This window comes from Xenopus laevis, chromosome 8L, assembly GCF_017654675.1.
Source record: "Xenopus laevis strain J_2021 chromosome 8L, Xenopus_laevis_v10.1, whole genome shotgun sequence".
Taxonomy (NCBI): domain Eukaryota; kingdom Metazoa; phylum Chordata; class Amphibia; order Anura; family Pipidae; genus Xenopus; species Xenopus laevis.
In genome coordinates this window covers 124,008,908-124,029,638 of record NC_054385.1, presented here as the reverse complement: position 1 = coordinate 124,029,638, position 20,731 = coordinate 124,008,908, and the positions used below count along the sequence as shown (strand labels likewise).

The window sequence follows — 20,731 nt, the reverse complement described above, 5'->3', positions numbered from 1 at the left end:
AGGATTTCTCATGGGATGATTCAAGATTTTGTCACTCTGTTTGTCCTCTCTCTGTCTCTTTGGTAGCCTGTGCTTTCACGTGAGAGATGTAGAGAGATCTGGATCTCTATCCATCTTAGAGAACTTAGACATCTCATGAAATGATTAAAAAGCGATATCATGGTAAGGCACCTTTTCCAAAAATATCATACTCAAGAAATAGAGGTCAGGAGGACCATGGGCCCAAGGAGGCTGGTCATCCTGTAAAGAATCTAGAAGACAATCCTGACCATGGAAGCATGAGTCTTTCTGAGAAAGAGCTAGAGGGAGCAGAGTCCTTGTGTGAGGCATCTATAAAACCATCAACATTATGAAGCTTGAAGGATCCAATGAGACAGAGAGAGGACAAATAGAGTGGAAAAAAAACTGGAATCACCCCATGAGGGATCTAGATTGGCTCATGTTAAGCTTGTGCCATCCTTTTAGACATTAGAAGCCATTCCTCCGTTTGAATTCTCCTATGAGAGATCTAGAAGGTGGTTTGATGTTAGGTGGGCTCCAGGCCTGGAAGAGTTCAAGCCATTGCCCTAGCCAGTCTGGATGAATACGTTGCACTTTATTGCTCCAGCCCGTGTGTACAATTCCTCATTCTAACAGCTTTATTTGGTGTTTTCTCTCCCTCTTCTTCATTTCTCTGCTTTTTGCACCCAGACCGAGGAGCAGTTGGAGATGGTAAGTCTGTATGCTTGCTCTGTGCCGTACCTTTTTCTTCCCTGTTATCTGTTACAATATGCACGCAACTGATATATATTCTGCTCTGATATTCTTCTGGATAGGAAAGAAATTAGAAATTTTTCTCAAATCTTTTTCTAACCAGAAAAACATCAGATCAGCCTCTTTCTTTCCTCTGACAACTTCTTTAACTACTTGGTGTTCAGACTAGTCAGAAAATGACCAGCAGGTGGCGCTGCTGTAACAAAATTCATTTATGTTAACAGTACATGTATCCTTTAATATATTGGAATAAAAAATAAATAATATAATGAATGTACATTGCAAAAGTGCTTAGAATAGCACCCTCATCAATTTTATATTCACTTATTTTTAATGTTTACTTATCCTTTAAATCTACCTGCCCCTGTGCTGGCCAGTTAGCCTTCATGCACTGCCTTTGATGGGCAGCAATCACAAGGAGGCTTAGGTGGAGTGGGTTAGTTGAAGACAGCTCATTCTTCTTGAGGAAACAACACCCCGACTCTCCTTCTTTTCACACCACAGATGTGTGTCCTAACCCAGAGGAGATTTGCGAAACTCCCTCCTCGTGAAAATCTCATTGTCATCTCAGGAAAGAGAGTCGTGGGCAGATATATGGGGCCGTTTCTGCTCAGGCTCCAAGACACGAATAGGCCAATGATAGGAGAAAAATAGGGCCCCTTGGTGTTTACGGGCACTGGGAATAAAACGGAGGGGGATGGCTTGGAAAATACGGGTCTTTAAAGGAGTGGTTCACCCTTAAGGTTACTTTTGTGTTTATGTTATAGAATGGCCAATTCTAAGAAACTTTTCAGTTGGTTTTCATTATTTATTTTTGATAGTTTTATATTTATTTGCCTTTTTTTATAGTTATTTGCCCACCTGCCCCCCACCCCTAGACTAGCTGCCCCCCCAGGCAAATGCCCCTGACTCTTTACTTACCCCTCGGTGCAGATTCTGTCCAGAGGAGTTCACGGCAGCCATCTTCTTCTCTTTGGTAATCTTCGGAATGACTCCTGCCTTTTGTAGATTGCCTTTTAGGGAGTAATGATTGGCCCGCTTCACTCTATGCATCATGGGTACAGCACTTGCAAAGGGTTATTATACATTGGCACATTTGTAAACAGAACTCTGTGCTCCAGGGTCCTAAGCAAAGACCAAGGTGCCAGGGCTAAGGCCGCACAATCAGTTGGCCAGTGTTTTGACTGCACTCAGCAAGAATAATCAGTTGGCCAAAGCTGTGGGCTACAAGATGGGGCACACTTGTTTGGTTTAGTCTGTATAGATGTGTGTGAAGGCTGGAGGGTATATGATTGGCATGCTCTTGAGCTGGCATTTACTCTGGGTGTTTGTTTCTTGTGCAGAGTGCCCAGCGATTAGGAGGCGTTTCACAAGCGGCCCACTCGCTCACTACCCCAGTTGTTTCAGTGGCCACTCCGAGTTTACTGTCACATCATGGACTGCCTTTCTCTGCCATGACCACAGCATACAACACAGGTAAGTGCTTTCTCCCGGGGATATCTTTCTTCTCTGGGTTATGTATTACTATGGATCTTTCCAACTGCACTAGGCTAGTCAGAAGGAACTGCTGGTCGGTTGCTACCCAGTGACCCATAGCAACCAGATCCTTTGCTGTCATTGCTCTACTTGCAGTAGACTGATCAGATCTTTCACTTCTTTGGGGTTACTGGGCTTTTGTGAAGTTTGCTCATATTACTATATACTATATGCTATAATATTATAACCTCTCTGCAGGTTATATGTATGATGTATTTTTACAGGCATGCACATGGTCACCCTAGTATATTCTGAAATATGTAGGTGCACAATTGTAGCAGGGCACTTGAGCACAAGCGCAGTAGACGCAAATACACTAATGCATATGTATAGGGTGCAGAGGCACAGGAGCACTAGATAGGGGCAGAGTCACAGGAGCACTAGATAGGGTGCAGAGGCACAGGAACACTAGATAGGGGCAGAGTCACAGGAGCACTAGATAGGGTGCAGAGGCACAGGAGCACTAGATAGGGTGCAGAGGCACAGGAGCACTAGATAGGGTGCAGAGGCACAGGAGCACTAGATAGGGTGCAGAGCCACAGGAGCACTAGATAGGGGCAGAGTCACAGGAGCACTAGATAGGGGGCAGAGTCACAGGAGCACTAGATAGGGGGCAGAGTCACAGGAGCACTAGATAGGGTGCAGAGACGCAGGAGCACTAGATAGGCTGCAGAGTCACAGGAGCACTAGATAGCGTGCAGAGGCACAGGAGCACTAGATAGGGTGCAGAGGCACAGGAACACTAGATAGGGGCAGAGTCACAGGAGCACTAGATAGGGTGCAGAGTCACAGGAACACTAGATAGGGGCAGAGTCACAGGAACACTAGATAGGGTGCAGAGGCGCAGGAGCACTAGATAGGGTGCAGAGTCACAGGAGCACTAGATAGGGTGCAGAGTCACAGGAGCACTAGATAGGGTGCAGAGGCACAGGAGCACTAGATAGGGTGCAGAGGCACAGGAACACTAGATAGGGGCAGAGTCACAGGAGCACTAGATAGAATGCAGAGGCGTAGGAGCACTAGATAGGGTGCAGAGTCACAGGAGCACTAGATAGCGTGCAGAGGCACAGGAGCACTAGATAGGGTGCAGAGGCACAGGAACACTAGATAGGGGCAGAGTCACAGGAGCACTAGATAGGGTGCAGAGTCACAGGAACACTAGATAGGGGCAGAGTCACAGGAGCACTAGATAGGGTGCAGAGGCGTAGGAGCACTAGATAGGGTGCAGAGTCACAGGAGCACTAGATAGCGTGCAGAGGCACAGGAGCACTAGATAGGGTGCAGAGGCACAGGAACACTAGATAGGGGCAGAGTCACAGGAGCACTAGATAGGGTGCAGAGTCACAGGAACACTAGATAGGGGCAGAGTCACAGGAGCACTAGATAGGGTGCAGAGGCGCAGGAGCACTAGATAGGGTGCAGAGTCACAGAAGCACTAGATAGGGTGCAGAGGCACAGGAGCACTAGATAGGGTGCAGAGGCACAGGAACACTAGATAGGGGCAGAGTCACAGGAGCACTAGATAGAATGCAGAGGCGTAGGAGCACTAGATAGGGTGCAGAGGCACAGGAGCACTATATGGGGTGCAGAGGCACAGGAACACTAGATAGGGGCAGAGTCACAGGAGCACTAGATAGGGTGCAGAGGCACAGGAGCACTAGATAGGGTGCAGAGGCACAGGAGCACTAGATAGGGTGCAGAGGCACAGGAACACTAGATAGGGGCAGAGTCGTAGGAGCACTAGATAGAATGCAGAGGCGTAGGAGCACTAGATAGGGTGCAGAGGCGTAGGAGCACTAGATAGGGTGCATAGTCACAGGAGCACTATATGGGGTGCAGAGGCACAGGAACACTAGATAGGGGCAGAGTCACAGGAGCAGTAGATAGGGTGCAGAGGCACAGGAACACTAGATAGGGGCAGAGTCACAGGAGCACTAGATAGGGTGCAGAGGCACAGGAGCACTATATGGGGTGCAGAGGCACAGGAACACTAGATAGGGGCAGAGTCACAGGAGCACTAGATAGGGTGCAGAGGCACAGGAGCACTAGATAGGGTGCAGAGGCACAGGAGCACTAGATAGGGTGCAGAGGCACAGGAACACTAGATAGGGGCAGAGTCGTAGGAGCACTAGATAGAATGCAGAGGCGTAGGAGCACTAGATAGGGTGCAGAGGCGTAGGAGCACTAGATAGGGTGCAGAGTCACAGGAGCACTATATGGGGTGCAGAGGCACAGGAACACTAGATAGGGGCAGAGTCACAGGAGCAGTAGATAGGGTGCAGAGGCACAGGAACACTAGATAGGGGCAGAGTCACAGGAGCACTAGATAGGGTGCAGAGGCACAGGAGCAATAGATTGGGTGCAGAGGCACAGGAGCACTAGATAGGGTGCAGAGGCGCAGGAGCACTAGATAGGGTGCAGAGGCGTAGGACCACTAGATAGGGTGCAGAGGCACAGGAGCACTAGATTGGGTGCAGAGGCACAGGAGCACTAGATAGGGTGCAGAGTCACAGGAGCACTAGATAGGTACAAATAGGTGCAGAGGTACAAACACTAGAGTGCTTCAGGCTGGTACAGAGCAATATTGGTGCAGTAGAGTTGTGTGCAGGGTGTCTCTGCCTAACTGGGTTACATTATCATTATTCCTAAACCTGTAATTAAGCTCAGCCTGTTCCCTGTATTTATGACATACAGTGAGTTTTGCAGATGGCAGCGTGGTGGTTCCATGAAACAAACATGTGGCGCTATCCTGCACAGCAGCTCTAATGGGAAGGGTGGTTTAGGGAGCAGATCCAGTAACCGAGGCAAAGCGAGACACTCCCTGGGCTTGTGAGACCTGGACTGGTTAGACTTCTTTTGAGCAACGAGATGCTCACGTGCAAGCGAAACTGAGTACACCCAGAAAGAATAGGGAGTGAGGAAAGCAGAGATTTTCCAGTCACGCAGGGCGGCATTGTGGGGACAGACACATTAAAGGGGATAATGAGCCTCAACAAACATAACTTCTCTCTGCTTTTAAATATTTATTCTGCTGCTTCTGAGTTTGATTCTGGCCTGGACACCCTCTGAGAGGAATCTGTATGTTCTCCCTGTGTCTTCAAGGCCTTCCTCTGGGGGTAACTCAATAACCACATAAAAATGGCAAATCTGCTTTTACTGAGCGCTGCTCCTTTAATGTCACCTTGTAGCTGTGGCGTTGCTTTACAGCCGTGCAGCCTAATAATACACAAGGCGTGTCTGTAACAGGGTTACAACAACCTTATGTACTGTGCACCCTCTGTAAGGCCACTGGGCACCCAGTATAGAATTAGTTCAGGATGTTGCAGACCCACCATAAACTCTAGGAAAATCTAGCTGCAGCCAACCTTGTATAACTGGGTGCAGCCAACCTGGTATAACTGGGTGCAGCCAACCTTGTATAACTGGGTGCAGCTACAGTGTGGAACAGTGGGGTGTTGCTGCCCCCTGCTGGAAAAGCATCAACTGCTTTGGATAGCGTCTGACTGTAACTTTTCAGGTAGGCGCTCTTACCATCTAATAACTTGGCATTCAAAGGGTGGTTCACCTCTACGTTAACTTTTAGTATTGTTATAGAATGGCTAATTCTAAGCAGCTTTTCAATTGGTCTTCATTTTTTATTATTTGACTTTATTGCCTGTTTTTTTTCCAGCTTTGGGTTCACTGACACCCTCTAAAAAAAACAAATGCTACCAGGCTACCAATGTATTGTTATTGCAACTTGTTATTCCTAATCCTTTTCATATTCCAGTCTCTTATTCAAATCAATGCATGGTTGCTAGGGTCATTTGGACCCAAGCAACAAGATGCTGCTAATGAACTGAAACTGAAAACTGAAGGGCTGCTGAATGAAACGCTAAATAACTTTAGAACCTGCAAGTAATAAAAAATGAAAAGCAAGTGGAAATTGTCTGAGAATATATCACTCTCTACATCATACTTAGAGTTAATTTAAAGGTGAACAATCCCCTTTAACAGAAGAAGAGGGTTGCTTAGTAAGGTCAAGGTGGGATTGGTTGGCGTGGTAACATGATCTAAACGGGGCTCTCTGTGATTTCTAATTATTGTATTTAATATATATATATATATATATATATATATATATATATATATATATATATATATATATATATATATATATATATATATATATATATATATATATATATATATATATATATATATATATATAGTTCAGAGCTGGTGCACCAACGAACAAAGGAAATGCCTGGGTGCTGGTTATATACAGAGATATAAACAACAAAATGTAACCGCACTCCTAGGATTTGGATGAAAAAACGTGCTTGTCTTTATTTCAACGTTTCGACTCCCACACTTGGGCCGTCATCAGGAAGACTTCCTGATGGCGGCCCGAGTGTTGGACCCGAAACGTTGAAATAAAGACAAGCACGTTTTTTCATCCAAATCCTAGGAGTGCGGTTACATTTTGTGTGTGTGTGTGTGTATATATATATATATATGACATCACTACTCACCGTTTATAACTGATGACATCACTAGTCACCATTTATAAGGATATCATTTACAAGTTAGTCATGACTTTCCTGTATTATATATATATTTGTATTTATTAAGATGTTCCATTGCCAGGGTTTTGTCCGTCTAACAGGCGATTATCTCCCTCTCCCCCAGATTACCAGCTGACCAGCGCAGACCTGTCATCGCTCTCTTCATTCAGCTCTCCCGGCAGTTTGTCTCTCGGCAATGTGACCGCCTGGCAACAGCATCATCAGCAACAGCAGCATCACAACCAACAGCAACAACTCATCCCGGTGTCACTCAGTAACTTAGTGTACGTTTCTCAGCCTCGTTCAGCCAATCAGACTGGAGTTACAGGCAGGCTAGAGCAGTGAGATATGGCAGCTCCTACTATGTCACCACTAAGCTTAACTATACCCCCTCTCCCCAAAAATAATAAAGAGAAGGCTAAAGGGATACGGTCATTGGAAAACATGTTTTTTTTAAAAAATGCATCAGTTAATAGTGCTACTCCTGCAGAATTCTGCACTGAAATCCATTTCTCAAAATAGCAAACAGATTTGTGTATATTTCATTTTGAAATCAGACATGGTACTAGACATATTATCAGTTTCCCAGCTGCCCCCAGTCATGTGACTTGTGCTCTGATAAACTTCCGTCACTCTTTACTGCTGTACTGCAAGTTGGAGTGATATCACCCTCTCCCTTCCCCCCAGCAGCCTAACAAAAAAAACAATGGGAAAGTAACCAGATAGCAGCTCCTTAACACAAGATAACAGCTGCCTGGTAGATCTAAGAACAACATTCAATAGTAAAATCCAGGTCCCACTGAGACACATTCAGTTACATTGAGTAGGAGAAACAACAGCCTGCCAGAAAGCAGTTCCACCCTAAAGTACTGGCTCTTTCTGAATGCACATGACCAGGCAAAATGACCTAAAATGGTGCCTACACACCAATTTTACAGCTAAAAAAAAATACACTTGCTGGTTCAGGAATAAAATTTTATATGGTAGCGTAAATTATTTGCAGTGTAAACAGTGTAATTTAGAAATAAAAACTACACCACAAGAATCCCTTTAAATAGTGATTTTAGAATATGCCTCTCTCAGAGAGAACAGCCCGTGCCTTAGCACGCGCATTTAAAAAGCATTTGCAATTAGGCAGATATTTATGTTGCAGAACATTGTGGCCGGCATTGTATTAGCTTGGAATGGTTGCTAGGGAATTTATATGCGGTTATAAGTGCCATCGAATTGACTGTACTGGCTACAGCCGCTTTTCTGGGACTGGGCTGACTTCTGCAAGAAAAGGGCCTATTAAGTACAGGACTCTTTTCAGCAGGAGCTGCCGAAACACATATTTAGCTGTGCCGGTAACATGCTGTCGTAATTACAGAGCCATCCCTGCCACTGTTGCTCGGTAACAGCCGCCATTAAACTAGCTCAGAGTCAAAGTTACTCGCATCCCCGCAGGGACAGAGGGATGATAATGGAAGGGAGTACTCAGCAGGTTTCCCAGTAATGCAGAGGTGAAATGCAGGGGGCTTGAGAGTTGCACTTAAAGCAAAAAAGTCCACAAAAAGGGTTTTTTTAATGATTTTTTTTCTCTCTTTATATCTCCTTTTATCTTCTTTCCAACTCTCCTCCTTCTCTTTCCCTCTCTTCCTGTTCCTCCCCTCTATAGGTCCAGCAGTCACCTCCCACACACTGCCACCCTGACGGTCAACACCAACCCCACCAACATCAGCATCAAAAGGGAACCGGCGTCCCCGAACAGAGAACGGAGTACAGGCACCCCACTGAGCTGCTTCCCCCACCAGAGCCGGCATGAAGTTACCGGCCGCTCTCCTGTCGACAGCCTAAGCAGCAACGCCAGCTCTTTTGAGGGGAACGATCGAGAGGACCCACGGGGAGACTACACCTCGTCCCTCGGTCTTCTAAGACCCTCGGGCGACACGGAGAGCGAGAGCCAATCTGTCAAACGCATGCGACTTGACGCATGGGTAACATAACTGCCCTTTGCTCTGACACTTTATTCTTTCGCTCGCAGCCCGCATAAGGGCCGGGCAGAAGGGTGGAGTGCGACAAGGGAGGGTGGGGAGGGAAAAGGAATAGCCGCCAGTGGTATATATTGCTGTAGGGTGGGAACCTATCATTAACTGCCTGAGATATAGCTTTAGTATTTGGTAGGCATTCTTCCTAGTCCAGTGCCCCTGGCAATGTCTGCAGAAGTCACGGCACTCCATGGCTGCAGTGTATAACTCTGCTGTGTATAACCGCACATCTCCAGCACTCCAAAGATACCCGCTACCTTGTTGGAGTCATCTTCAACCGCAGCTGCTAAAAAAAATACCCCCACACTGACTTCAGTTTGCCCTCTCCGCCCCTCTCACTGCCTTACCTCTTGCTCCAAACACCGACTTTGCCACTGTGCTGGGGCAGCTTGAAATTCCACAAGGGGCAGCAGCTGAAGGAAACTTGGAGAGCCCTGTATTGTTATACACAGCGGTCCATTCACTCACGGAATTCATATAATGGTTTAAATCCCAATTTGTATGCGCGGTACAGCAAGGGGCTGTAACCGTACATGGATCCATGCCGCTTCGGAGAAATCCGCTTATTTTCCAGCTCTGGAGAGGTCACTTCTGTCTATGAACTTTGTGACGTCGTCCGACATTGTGATATCATCTGCTTAGCTTAATTTTCTGCCTGTTTATCTGCGGTGAAACGCTCACTTACAAAATGCTGGGTTACATACAGACTATGGATTCAGCCGTATACAGGTCAGCGCAGCATTATATGAACCCTTCACCGAGAGATATATTCAGGGTCTATGCTAGATGGAGACTTTCTACCCTCCTCTTCATCCTCACAGCGGAGATAAAGTCAAAGTGACACCGTCCAGATTCTATCCCGTCCCAGAAATGATCCATGCCATGATCTTTCCAGCTTCAGATCAAGTCTGCATGTTCACCCCCCCCACCCCTGTCAGCCATGGAGTTCTGTATAATGCAGACATTGCCTTTTTTAAGAGAGAAAAAAAAAACAAGAAATATATATAATATATACATATATATTTATTCTTTTAAATGCGGTATTTTTATTTTAAGGAAAGTGCAGGATGTGATTTCACTTACTGAAAGAAAAGGAACCTTGCACGGCATCGGGTATTTTCGGCACTGTCCTCTCCCACATGTGAAGGGGTTGTATTAGATAAGATCTATGTAAATAAACCAATCAATTAAAACCTATCACAGTAATAGCCCCGCCCCCACGACTCCAATAAATGTAAAGAACTCAAATATTTCCCTGCCCCTAATTTTGGTAAGTGAAATCATGAATCAGTCTCCTTATAGTGAAATCACATTCATGCCCAAAGAGAAACAGGGACTTAGCATATCCTCCCCTTCGGTATGAGTGGTTTATAATAAAGGTTAATTCCGTTTTATCTGGGGTGCATTAACCCGGGGTAAGAACATGGGAAACCAACTAGAGGATCCACCTTCCAAGTGTCTTTTCCTGTGTTTTTCTGCTGATTAAAGTTCTGTAACTTACACAGTCATATAAAGCCCAGTTGATATATATTATATTTATATAGTACAATACATCATAGCAAGATGTTTATATGGGACATTCCTCATATCTAGGTTTATTTTACTTTTGTTATACATTTGCTTGAATGATGGGTAAGTGGGTTGGGCCTTATATATGGCAGGGTCGGACTGGCCTGGGGTACCCATGGATCTTCTGGTGGACCCACTTTGCATACATAGCAATAATAAATATTGCAACTGGCGCCATTTTCATCCAACTGTTGAGAGAAAAGGCCCTGGATATCAAGTTCCCTGTTTGGCCTGTAGGAGTTCCCTGTTTGGCCTGTAGGCGTTCCCTGTTTGGCCGTAGGAGTTCCCTGTTTGGCCTGTAGGAGTTCCCTGTTTGGCCTGTAGGAGTTCCCTGTTTGGCCTGTAGGAGTTCCCTGTTTGGCCTGTAGGAGTTTGATGTTTCTCCTGTAGGAGTTCTCTGTTTGGCCTGTAGGAGTTCTCTATTTGGCCTTGAGGAGTTTGATGTTTCTCCTGTAGGAGTTCTCTATTTGGACTTGAGGAGTTTGATGTTTGGCCCATAGGAGTTTAATGTTTGGACTGTAGGAGTTCCCTGTTTGGCCTGTAGGAGTTCCCTGTTTGGCAGTAGGAGTTCCATGTTTGGCAGAAGAGTTCCATATTTGTCTGTAGGAGTTTGATGTTTCTCCTGTAGGAGTTTGATGTTTGGCCTGTAGGAGTTCTCTGTTTGACCTGGAGGAGTTCCCTGTTTGGCTTCTAGGAGGCCAAGTCCAATGCAGTATCTGATTGTCATACACATACAAATAGAATGGTGGTGAGTAGGATGGTCCTGTAAACCGTAGTATACGTGTAAGGCATTCCTCATATTAATCTATTGCCTTTATTGGTTCAGTTATGCCATGTGACATTTTAAATAGACTGAAAATGGGTGGAGTCAAGAGTAGAAGGCTCTGTAAGGCTATCCCTGTATCTGTCTTATACCCAAAGACACAAAAGGGGGTTAGAGTCTGTCATTTAAGGACAATATGGACTTACATTTGGAATGGGAAGCTTCCAGACCTACATTTTAGGTAGTTCTTCTAGTGTTGGTGATCTCTTCGTATTTCACAGTTGGTAGGAGTTAAATTGAAGGGAAGTCAATGTCAGAATATTAATTATAATAATAATTTGCAATTGTTCATTGAGAGGGACCCCAAAAGTGTCCACTAAGAAAGGTTCTGATCTTCTGGGCCCTATATGGGGCAAACATGACTCCAGCAGCAAAAACCAGGAAAAGGTAATGGATCCCAGATAAAACGAGCTAGCGGGAATAAGATTCCCACAGCTGTTGGCTTATTAAGGCTTATAATATGGACGTTTGAAGAATTACGCGGGCCTTGGCAATGACCGGTTCTTGGAGAACTGTTTTTACTTTTATTTTTTGTCTCACACACATGTTAATGATACTCATATTCATTTTCAAAACAAGGAGAAAACAAAAAAACGACAATCTTTGAAAAAAAAAAAATTGACCTCCCGCCCCCCCGTTTTTATCTGTATAAATATTTGTTTCTGATTTTTAATATTATTTCTCGTGCTCATTTGTGCTGTTGACAGTTACATTGTGAATATTTTTTTTTATATTCGTAAATGTTTTGCGTTCAGTAGAGTAGCTATTGTTTTTATTCTGGTTTTTTTTTCTTCTTCCCTTTTCATTTTATTAAAGGGGTGTGGCGGAAACTTGCACGACACAAGACGGAAAAAAAAACAAAAACAAAAAAAATTTACAAGTTAAATGCTGCAGTTTTTAGAAGAGTGGAGAAAAATTTAAGAATATGAGCATATTTATTCTCAAAAGGCTAAAAAAAAGGTGTAAAATGCATGAAGTCATATTTACAAAAAACACCAAAAAATAAAAAAAAAAGACAAAAAATTGTAACCTCAATGAAAGTGTAGCGTTTAAAATTTAAACAACGGAAAAAAAATAGCTAATATATTGTGTTTGGCTGGTTCGCTTTTACTTTTGTTTTTTTGTTTACTGTTTTTTCCCCCCTCTTTTTTGGACTCTGAGATACAATTGTGTATATTTTCATATAAGAAGTATGCACTGATATGTTTAAAAATGATATATTGCTTTTTAAAAGTGTGGTTACTTACCAAAGTTTCCGTCTATGCTTTCCCTTCTGAAATGTTAATAAGGGTCTCCTGACCATTGGGTCTTCCATGACAGCCACTCAGGTGGCATGAGGTCAAAAAGTGTTGCATGTCCCGCTGGCACCAACCTGCTCAGAGCATCATAAGCACCCGCCACATGTTATCAACCATTCATCTCATTGCTATCAAGGGCTGTCTGATTTTCATAAAGTCGCACACACGGAAGGACAAGTGTTATATGTTGCCTGAAATTTAGGGCTAAATTGTTAGCAGTAGCTCCATATTGGTCCAGTTGAGTTGACTCCCCTCCTGCCACGTTGTTCTTGGCATGAACAGATGAACTGAGAAGCAAATATCCTTGTGGAAAGGTACAATAACCACAAGGTACTTGTAGTAGAACCAGTGTGGGTTCTTTATTAGCTCATGAAAATAGTAATAGTAATGTTTTGGGCTTGACAACATTGCCCTTTTGTACACGAGCTAATGACCCACACTGGTTCAACTGCATCAGTAGGGCCATTGGTGTTTTTCTTTTTGATACAGTTTTTGGGCCATACACCTAGAGGCACCTGATACCAAATAGGTATATACTGGTAGTAGCACTCCACTCTGTACTGTATGTACTTGTAGTAGAATGAAACATGAAGCAGATACACCTCCTAACATCCAAACTGAAAATAGGTCCTCCACCAGACCATCAACCAGTAGTATCAGTTAAAACAGCAACCTTTATCAGAACATGATAAATGCTTAACGCGTTTCGCATCATGGACTTGCTCGTAATACTTATGAATAAGGGCATGACACTAGTTGGAGGGCTGCTGGAGCACATATTTGAATGTTAGGATTTGACCCTTATTTACAAGCTCAGGGATGCAGCACCTGGGTCACCGAATCATGCCAGTCAGTCCCTATTTCTTTCATTATAAATGGTACTAAGTTGTGTCTTTGAGCTTATGGTCCATCAAACTACTGAAATTGGTTGTGTTGTGATGCATTAATAAATGCACCTTCCCACAAAGAAATATGGTAAATGCATCAGAGAAAGACTACTCAACTAGACCTGGAGTCGTTGGCAAGTATGTTTTTTAGAACCATAGCACATGGAGTGTGTTTGGAGAAGCGTGGCCATGCAACCGATTATTAACTTCTCCGAATATGCCACATGGGCTTAAGGGCTACACAAAGGGGTTTTTACCAAATAAAACTATGGTGGTGGTCGGGCCTTCAGAGAAAGAGTATGGAAATGAGGAGTCATGGAGAATGATCACCTTGCCAGTTGTGGATTTCACAAATCATCAGCCATGTTTAACATAGTTAGTAGGTCTCCTATCGCTCATGGTTTTAGCACAAGCATCTCAAAAACCAGTTCTCTGAGACTCTAGAAGTGAGCTGTATATCAAAGTTATCTAGTCATCCAAACTGTGCCAATGTCATCCTACATGTCAGGTAATATGGGTGGTGGTTTGTTCAGAAAAAATATATTGGGTCTGAACTTGGTACCCACAATTAATCCCTTCAGCAATATTTACAATAAAGAGGCTGTTCATCTCTACAAATCAATATCTGCTGTTAGCCTTATGCCTGTTCCCACCAATGTTGGGATATTATGGGCACAAACATTGCTCCTGGGTAATACAGCAGGGACAGCTGATGATAACCAATGGCAGCAACATATAATATCATGTATGAGGGAATCCAAGGTCCAACGAGAAATTCTTCATATGTGTAATGGTTGCTAACTGTCACCTCCTGCCATATTTGCAAACATTCAGACATGAAAGTAGAGTTTGGAAGAGTATCAAGGGTATCTAGGCAGTATTTATTGACCATCATAAAGGCAAAGTGAAATATCATGATTTTGCTTTAGAGAATATATGCCTACCACTTTTCCCCCAATGCATGATGCTCTTCAGGTCAAGGTTAGGCATAACTGCGTTACTGTTGGCCTATTTCCCTATTGTTTATATCTTCCCCTACTTACCCCCTACTCTTACAGCTGCTGCATGTGGATCCTTCCAAAGACAGCCTTGTATTGTACATCTTCATGTTGTCCACTGGGATGAGATAAAACAGCAGGGGTTGTGCAGGTATCTCCCACCAAAGTTTTATGCTTAATTCAAAAAGAATTGTCCCTAAATGGTTTTCTGTGGTTTGGACACTGTCCAAAGCTGGGCCTCCTATTCATGGCCAATAATCTAACTCAATACTTTCATTTTGGGAGACATCATTTAGCATTAACCTTGCAAGAACAAATGCATACTGGTACAAGCATAAGAAATATTGTGGTCCTTTGTGGTTTCGATAGGTGTCCTAAATCTCATTCTTGAGGGAGGGTCTTCAATACTTAATATGATCCCATCACAATTACACTAAGTTCTCATTGATGTTCAAGTCTCCAGCAGCATTGTGACCCCAACAACAATATAACGGATCATGGAGGATACCAGGAGCAAACCATACCTCCCATTAATCATCAGCGAATCCATTCTGATAAGCCACATGCAACACATTATACATTGCTTTCCACATATATCGCATTGCATCCCAAAGACATGGCAACCAACTACTGCTTGGCCAAAGGGAGATGCAACATGCTGAAAACTCCCGCGGCCTTGGGAATAGAGCGTCAAGAGCCAATGGTCAGGGAACGTTTTGGTTTTTTAAGATGTACTATAACTACCAAACTGGTTACGGGTCAGTCAGAAGAAAGTCCCTTTGATCCCATCCAGTTCTCTGTGACGTGCACTTTAGTTTTCTAGACACTTGGGTGTTAAATTTGCCTGTATCTATTTGGCTCAGTCCCAAAAATTGCATGTTACCTACCTGTAGGCCTTAATCACATAGATCCTTAGATCCATCTATTTCCCCATATTGACTTTATGCAGAAAATGTTTCCCTTCATTGTCTTGGCCTCCCAGAATGATATACTTAATTACATTGGCACGAAAGTTCTTCTAGGCATCATTTGCTCTGAAATTTGTTTAAAATTGAGGAAACTCTGGGAGCACTTGCCCTTTTTATTGTCGTACCTCTTCTTCACCCCCCACATAGGATTATTTTGGGGCTCTCGCTTGTGGCTTCCTTCCTTTGATTTGTCTCCATGGAACTCTCCCTTCCCTTCTATTATTCTCTCTTGGTTTTTGGCAAGACCTGACATTGTAAATAGTAAGTCTGGATATGTCTAACAAATGGTTAAAGTACAGGGAACTGTTTTTCTTTCATTTATTGTATTGATATGAAATGAAATTATATTTTTGTCAAAGTATATTGTAATAATACTGATTCTGAAAATGGCAGCCACTGTACAGCTTCTTTATTCTTCTTCATCCACCCCTGTCCCCTTTGCCCCGTCTCATTACGTTTAGCTCTAAATTTTAGAGTCGGCACTTGTGTGCCCAGTGGTAAAGAATAAAACCTGCTATAGGCGATAGTTGAGAGCATTTAAAATATGAAAACAACCAAGAGCAACTCATGTTGACCTAGGAATAATGTCTTGCTTGAGGTTACGTAGATTAGGTGGTCTTCAGTTTAGTAAAATTTAGGCCTGTACCGATGGATTTGTTTATTGATTTATTTATTGAAAGTGGTCAAGTTCTGACCAGAATTTCTACACATGAATTGTTATACTGTAGTCTAGCTGACTTGTTGTGCATCTTGACTACTAAAAACAGAATGACCTTTTTGCTATGGAGCAGAACACACAACTCCTGTTTTTTTTTGTTCACAGCAACTGTTTGCGTTAGGAAAGTACCATCAAACCCAACCCAGCTTACTCAAGTGTGCTGAGACACCACTCCATAGCACAAATCAACCTTCCCCCATGAATGTTGGAAGAGGGTTGAAGGGTTGTTTCAACAACCCATTAGCCTACACTTTTTAATTGAATGTAGAAGTATTAAGGGTAGCAAAGAGCTTTCACAGCTGAAGTTTTTTGAGGCACACAATATACCTGACTGTAGTCCTTATGTGTGGTAGAGATGAGCTTCCACGGTAGAAGTGTTTTAAAGACACCCTTGACTGTAGTTCTTCTGTGCAGTACAGAAGAGCTTTCCCAGCAGAAGTATTTAGAAGACACACATACTCAACTGTTGTCCTTCTGTTGAGTAGAGAAGATCATACACAACAGGTGTTTTGAAGGACACACATATGTCTTCCTGTGGTCCTTTTGTTGAAGAGAAAAGAGCTTCTAGAGAAGAAGGGCTTTGAAGGACACACATACTTCATGTAATCCTTCTGTTGAGTAGATAAGAGCTTCCACTGCAACAGTGTTTTGAAGGAAACATTCCTCTGTAGTCCTTATGTTAAGTTGAGAAGTACTGCCACAGCTTAAATGTTTTGAAGGTTACATATCTGTAATCTTGAGGAAGAGAGTCCACAGCAGAAGTAATTTGAGGGAGGCATTTATATTTGCCAGTAGTCTTCTAATTAGGAAAGAACAGCTTTCACGGGAAACTTATTTTGAAGGACATACTTGACTGTAGTCCTCTTAAGTAGAGAAGAGTTGAGAAATGTTTTGAAGGACACATTTATACATGACTGTTTTTGTATACCTTCTGTTGAATAGAGAAGAGATTTCACTGCAGAAGTATTTTAAACTGCTCAACTGTAGTCCTCCCGTTGAGTAGAGAAGTGCTTCCACAGTTAAAGTGTTCTGAAGTACTCGCATATACTTGACTGTAGTTCTGTTGAATAGAGAAGAGCTTTCAAGGCTGTGTCTAGTGGTGAACTTCAATTTATTTTCCCTCTAAGAGGAACAAATGCAACTTCCACTTTGGGGCAGATGGCTGTGAAGGATCATGATCAAATTTACTAGTAGGGGATCAATGAAGACTACAACAGACCAGTGTTATTTACACAGCTTCTTGTGCCCCCTTTATAAAAATGCCCCCAATTCCTTACATTATAACAGTGGTCCCCAACCAGTAGCTCGCAAACAACTTGTTGCTCCCCAACCCCTTGGATGTTGCTCCCAGTGGCCTCAAAGCAGATGCTTATTTTTTAATTCCTGGCTTGGAGGCAAGTTTTGGTTGTATAAAAACTAGGTGTAGTGCCAAACAAAGCCTCCTGTAGGCTTCCAGTCCACATAGGGGCTACCAAATTATTTGACATCCCCATGGATTTGTCCATGCTTGTGTTGCTCTCCAACTCTTTTTTTTACATTTAAATGTGGCTCACGAGTAGAAAAGGTTGGGGACCCCTGCATTATCGGGTAGTATGATCCATTCTATTTATGATTGCGTGTAAAACACACATAGGCCTCTGGGTGTCACTGTGGTCCAATACATTTCTATGTAATTTGAATAAAGTGAGAATACTGGAGAAGGAAACCTGGGCCCCAGTCTGAAGGGGAAACCTGTGTGCTGGGCACCGATTACAGGAGCACACACTTGTAGTGTACTTTTTATATACCCCCATCCTTACACAAAGGTTGAAATTCACGCGTTGGTAGTGTGATTTAGGTTTAAGAAATAAAACTAGGGGAGTAATGCCACTGACTGGCACATGGAAGGAATGGATAGTGATCAATACAAGGGATCTTCAGTCTGTCTGGACTGCAACCCCCCCCCCAACATCTCACCTGCTATTTAGTCAAACTCTCCCCTATACCCAAGTTCTGTCCAAGGTGCTGAGTAGAATGGCATATGCTTTCAGCTCTTCCATTATATTCCAAATGCACTAAATCTATTGGCCACCAGAGGGTGGTATATGAATTACATTAAATGTCTGGTTGTTGGAGGCTGCTGGGCATCAGATGATATGCATCCTGCATTATCTAGGCACATAAGTAATAAGAAATAATTCCCTGAAAATACTGGATAGTAGACACTCACTGGTAGAGACGTTGTGTTTGGATGCACAGCCCCAAAACTATTGCCAAGGGGAGCAGATTGGGGACCAAACCATATCCTCTCTATACCTGTAACTTGTAAAAACTTTGGGTCCCCGACTGAGAAAAGCTTTGGTTTCTTTCCATGTCTAAAATATATTCCCGTACACGCTACACTACAGCCCTGGATGCTAGACCCATGTAGTCGTATCCACGTTCCGTACATGTCAACAGATAAATGACGAGTATTGAGTATTGCAGTTAATGTATTATTTTATGGAGTGTGACTTTACAGTAACTGAACATGAAAAGTGTTAAAACACTGAATGTGATGTATTTCCGTGCCCCACGCCTTATGGGATAAACATGTGGGTTCTGTTTCTCATTCTTTATAAAGCTGGGTGAGAGTATGTTTCCCAAGGTTCTAGACCTTCATGCAGTAATCTCTCTAAAATAGAATGTGTCCTTAGATTAAAGGGATCCTGTAATCGGAAAACATTTTTTTTAAAAAACACATCAGTTAATAGTGCTACTCCAGCAGAATTCTGCACTGAAATCCATTTCTCAAAAGAGCAAACAGATTTTTTTTATATTCAATTTTGAAATCTGACATGGGGCTAGACATATTGTCAATTTCCCAGCTGCCCCTGGTCATGTGACTTGTGCCTGCACTTTAGGAGAGAAATGCTTTCTGGCAGGCTGCTGTTTTTCCTTCTCAATGTAACGGAATGTGTCTCAGTGGGACATGGGTTTTTACTATTGAGTGTTGTTCTTAGATCTACCAGGCAGCTGTTATCTTGTGTTAGGGAGCTGTTATCTGGTTACCTTCCCATTGTTCTTTTGTTTGGCTGCTGGGGAGGGGGGTGATATCACTCCAACTTGCAGTACAGCAGTAAAGAGTGATTGAAGTTTATCAGAGCACAAGTCACATGACTTGGGGCAGCTGGGAAATTGACAAAATGTCTAGCCCCATGTCACATTTCAAAATTTAATATAAAAAGTTCTGTTTGCTCTTTTGAGAAATGGATTTCAGTGCAGAATTCTGCTGGAGCAGCTCTATTAACTGATTCATTTTGAAAAAAAAAATGTTTTCCCATGACAGTATCCCTTTAAGTAAGTTTTTGTTTAATAGTGACATAGTAAGTCAGGTTAAAAAAAGTCACACGTCCATCAAGTTCAACCTTAAGTCTGTATAAAACCTACCCAACTACTAGATGATACAGAGGAAGGTAAAAAAAAACCATCTGAAGCCTCTCCAATTTGCCTCAGAGGGGGAAAAATTCCTTCCTGACTCCAAAATGGCAATCGGACCAGTCCCTGGATCAACTTGTACTATGAGCTGTCTCCCATATCCCTGTATTCCCTCACTTGCTAAACACCATCCAACCCCTTCTTATACCTATCTAATGTATCAGCCTGTACCCCTGATTCAGGGAGATAATTCTACATCTTCACAGCTGGATGGAATGAATTGGACTGGATAGTTTTGTGCCATCTCCAAACTCTGATACATTACTTACAATACTCTCCCCTAAGTCATTAATGAACAAGTTAAATAAAAGTGGACCCAATACTGAGCCCTGGGGGACCCCACTAAGAACCTTACTCCAAGTAGAGAATGTCCCATTAACAACCACCCTCTGTACCCGATCCTGTAGCCAGTTTCCTATCCACGTGCAAACGCCTTCATTAAGCCCAACAGACCTTAGAAATCAGTCATTTGTGGGTTACTTTATAAAACACTTTGGGGAAATCCAAATAGATCACATCTACTGCCCCCCCACTGTCCAGCATCTTACTTAGCTCATCATAAAAAACAATCAAATAAGTCTGACATGACCTATCCTTCATAAAGCCATGCTGATTGCTGCTCATAATGCCATTCACTAGGTGACTAGGACAACATTTTGAATGTGATCCCTTTATAATACACAAAAGCCATGAATATCCTGTAAATTATATCCTTATAAACGGTGAGTAGTGATGTCATCAGTTATAAACAGTGAGTAGTGATGTAATTTCTGTCACATGACTCACTAAAATTTGTGTATTATAATTAATAAAGTACCCCCAGTTGTAAAATATGAGGATATTATAAGTTACCTCGGAGTTCCATGACCTGTATAAAAACACTCGGCCTTCGGCCTCGTGTTTTTATATGGTCATGAAACTCCTCGGTAACTTATAATATCCTTATAATTTACAAGAGGGGGTACTTTATTCACTATATAAACCTTCAAATAATTTGCCCACCACGGATGTCAAATTTACTGGCCTATAATTGCCAGGCTGAGATTGTAATCCCTTTTTTAAATATATTTATTTATATATATATATATATATATATATATATATATATATATATATATATATATATATATTCCTCCAATCCATAGACAACA

The 20,731-nt window shown here is 42.7% G+C and overlaps 1 protein-coding gene across 6 annotated transcripts in view; it reads left to right on the top strand.

Moving 5' to 3' along the window:
* Positions 1 to 15,798, top strand: part of mef2d.L (myocyte enhancer factor 2D L homeolog) — a 157,939-nt gene extending 142,141 nt beyond the window's left edge. For 3 of the 6 annotated variants that reach the window (XM_041572170.1, XM_018229252.2, XM_041572169.1), the window contains 4 exons: positions 691 to 711; positions 2,097 to 2,229; positions 6,961 to 7,120; positions 8,494 to 15,798. In XM_041572170.1, coding sequence (XP_041428104.1) covers positions 691 to 711; positions 2,097 to 2,229; positions 6,961 to 7,120; positions 8,494 to 8,821 — 642 coding nt within the window. In that variant the 3' untranslated portion in view covers positions 8,822 to 15,798. 6 annotated transcript variants of the gene reach the window in all.
* Positions 15,799 to 20,731: the final 4,933 nt, after the last annotated feature.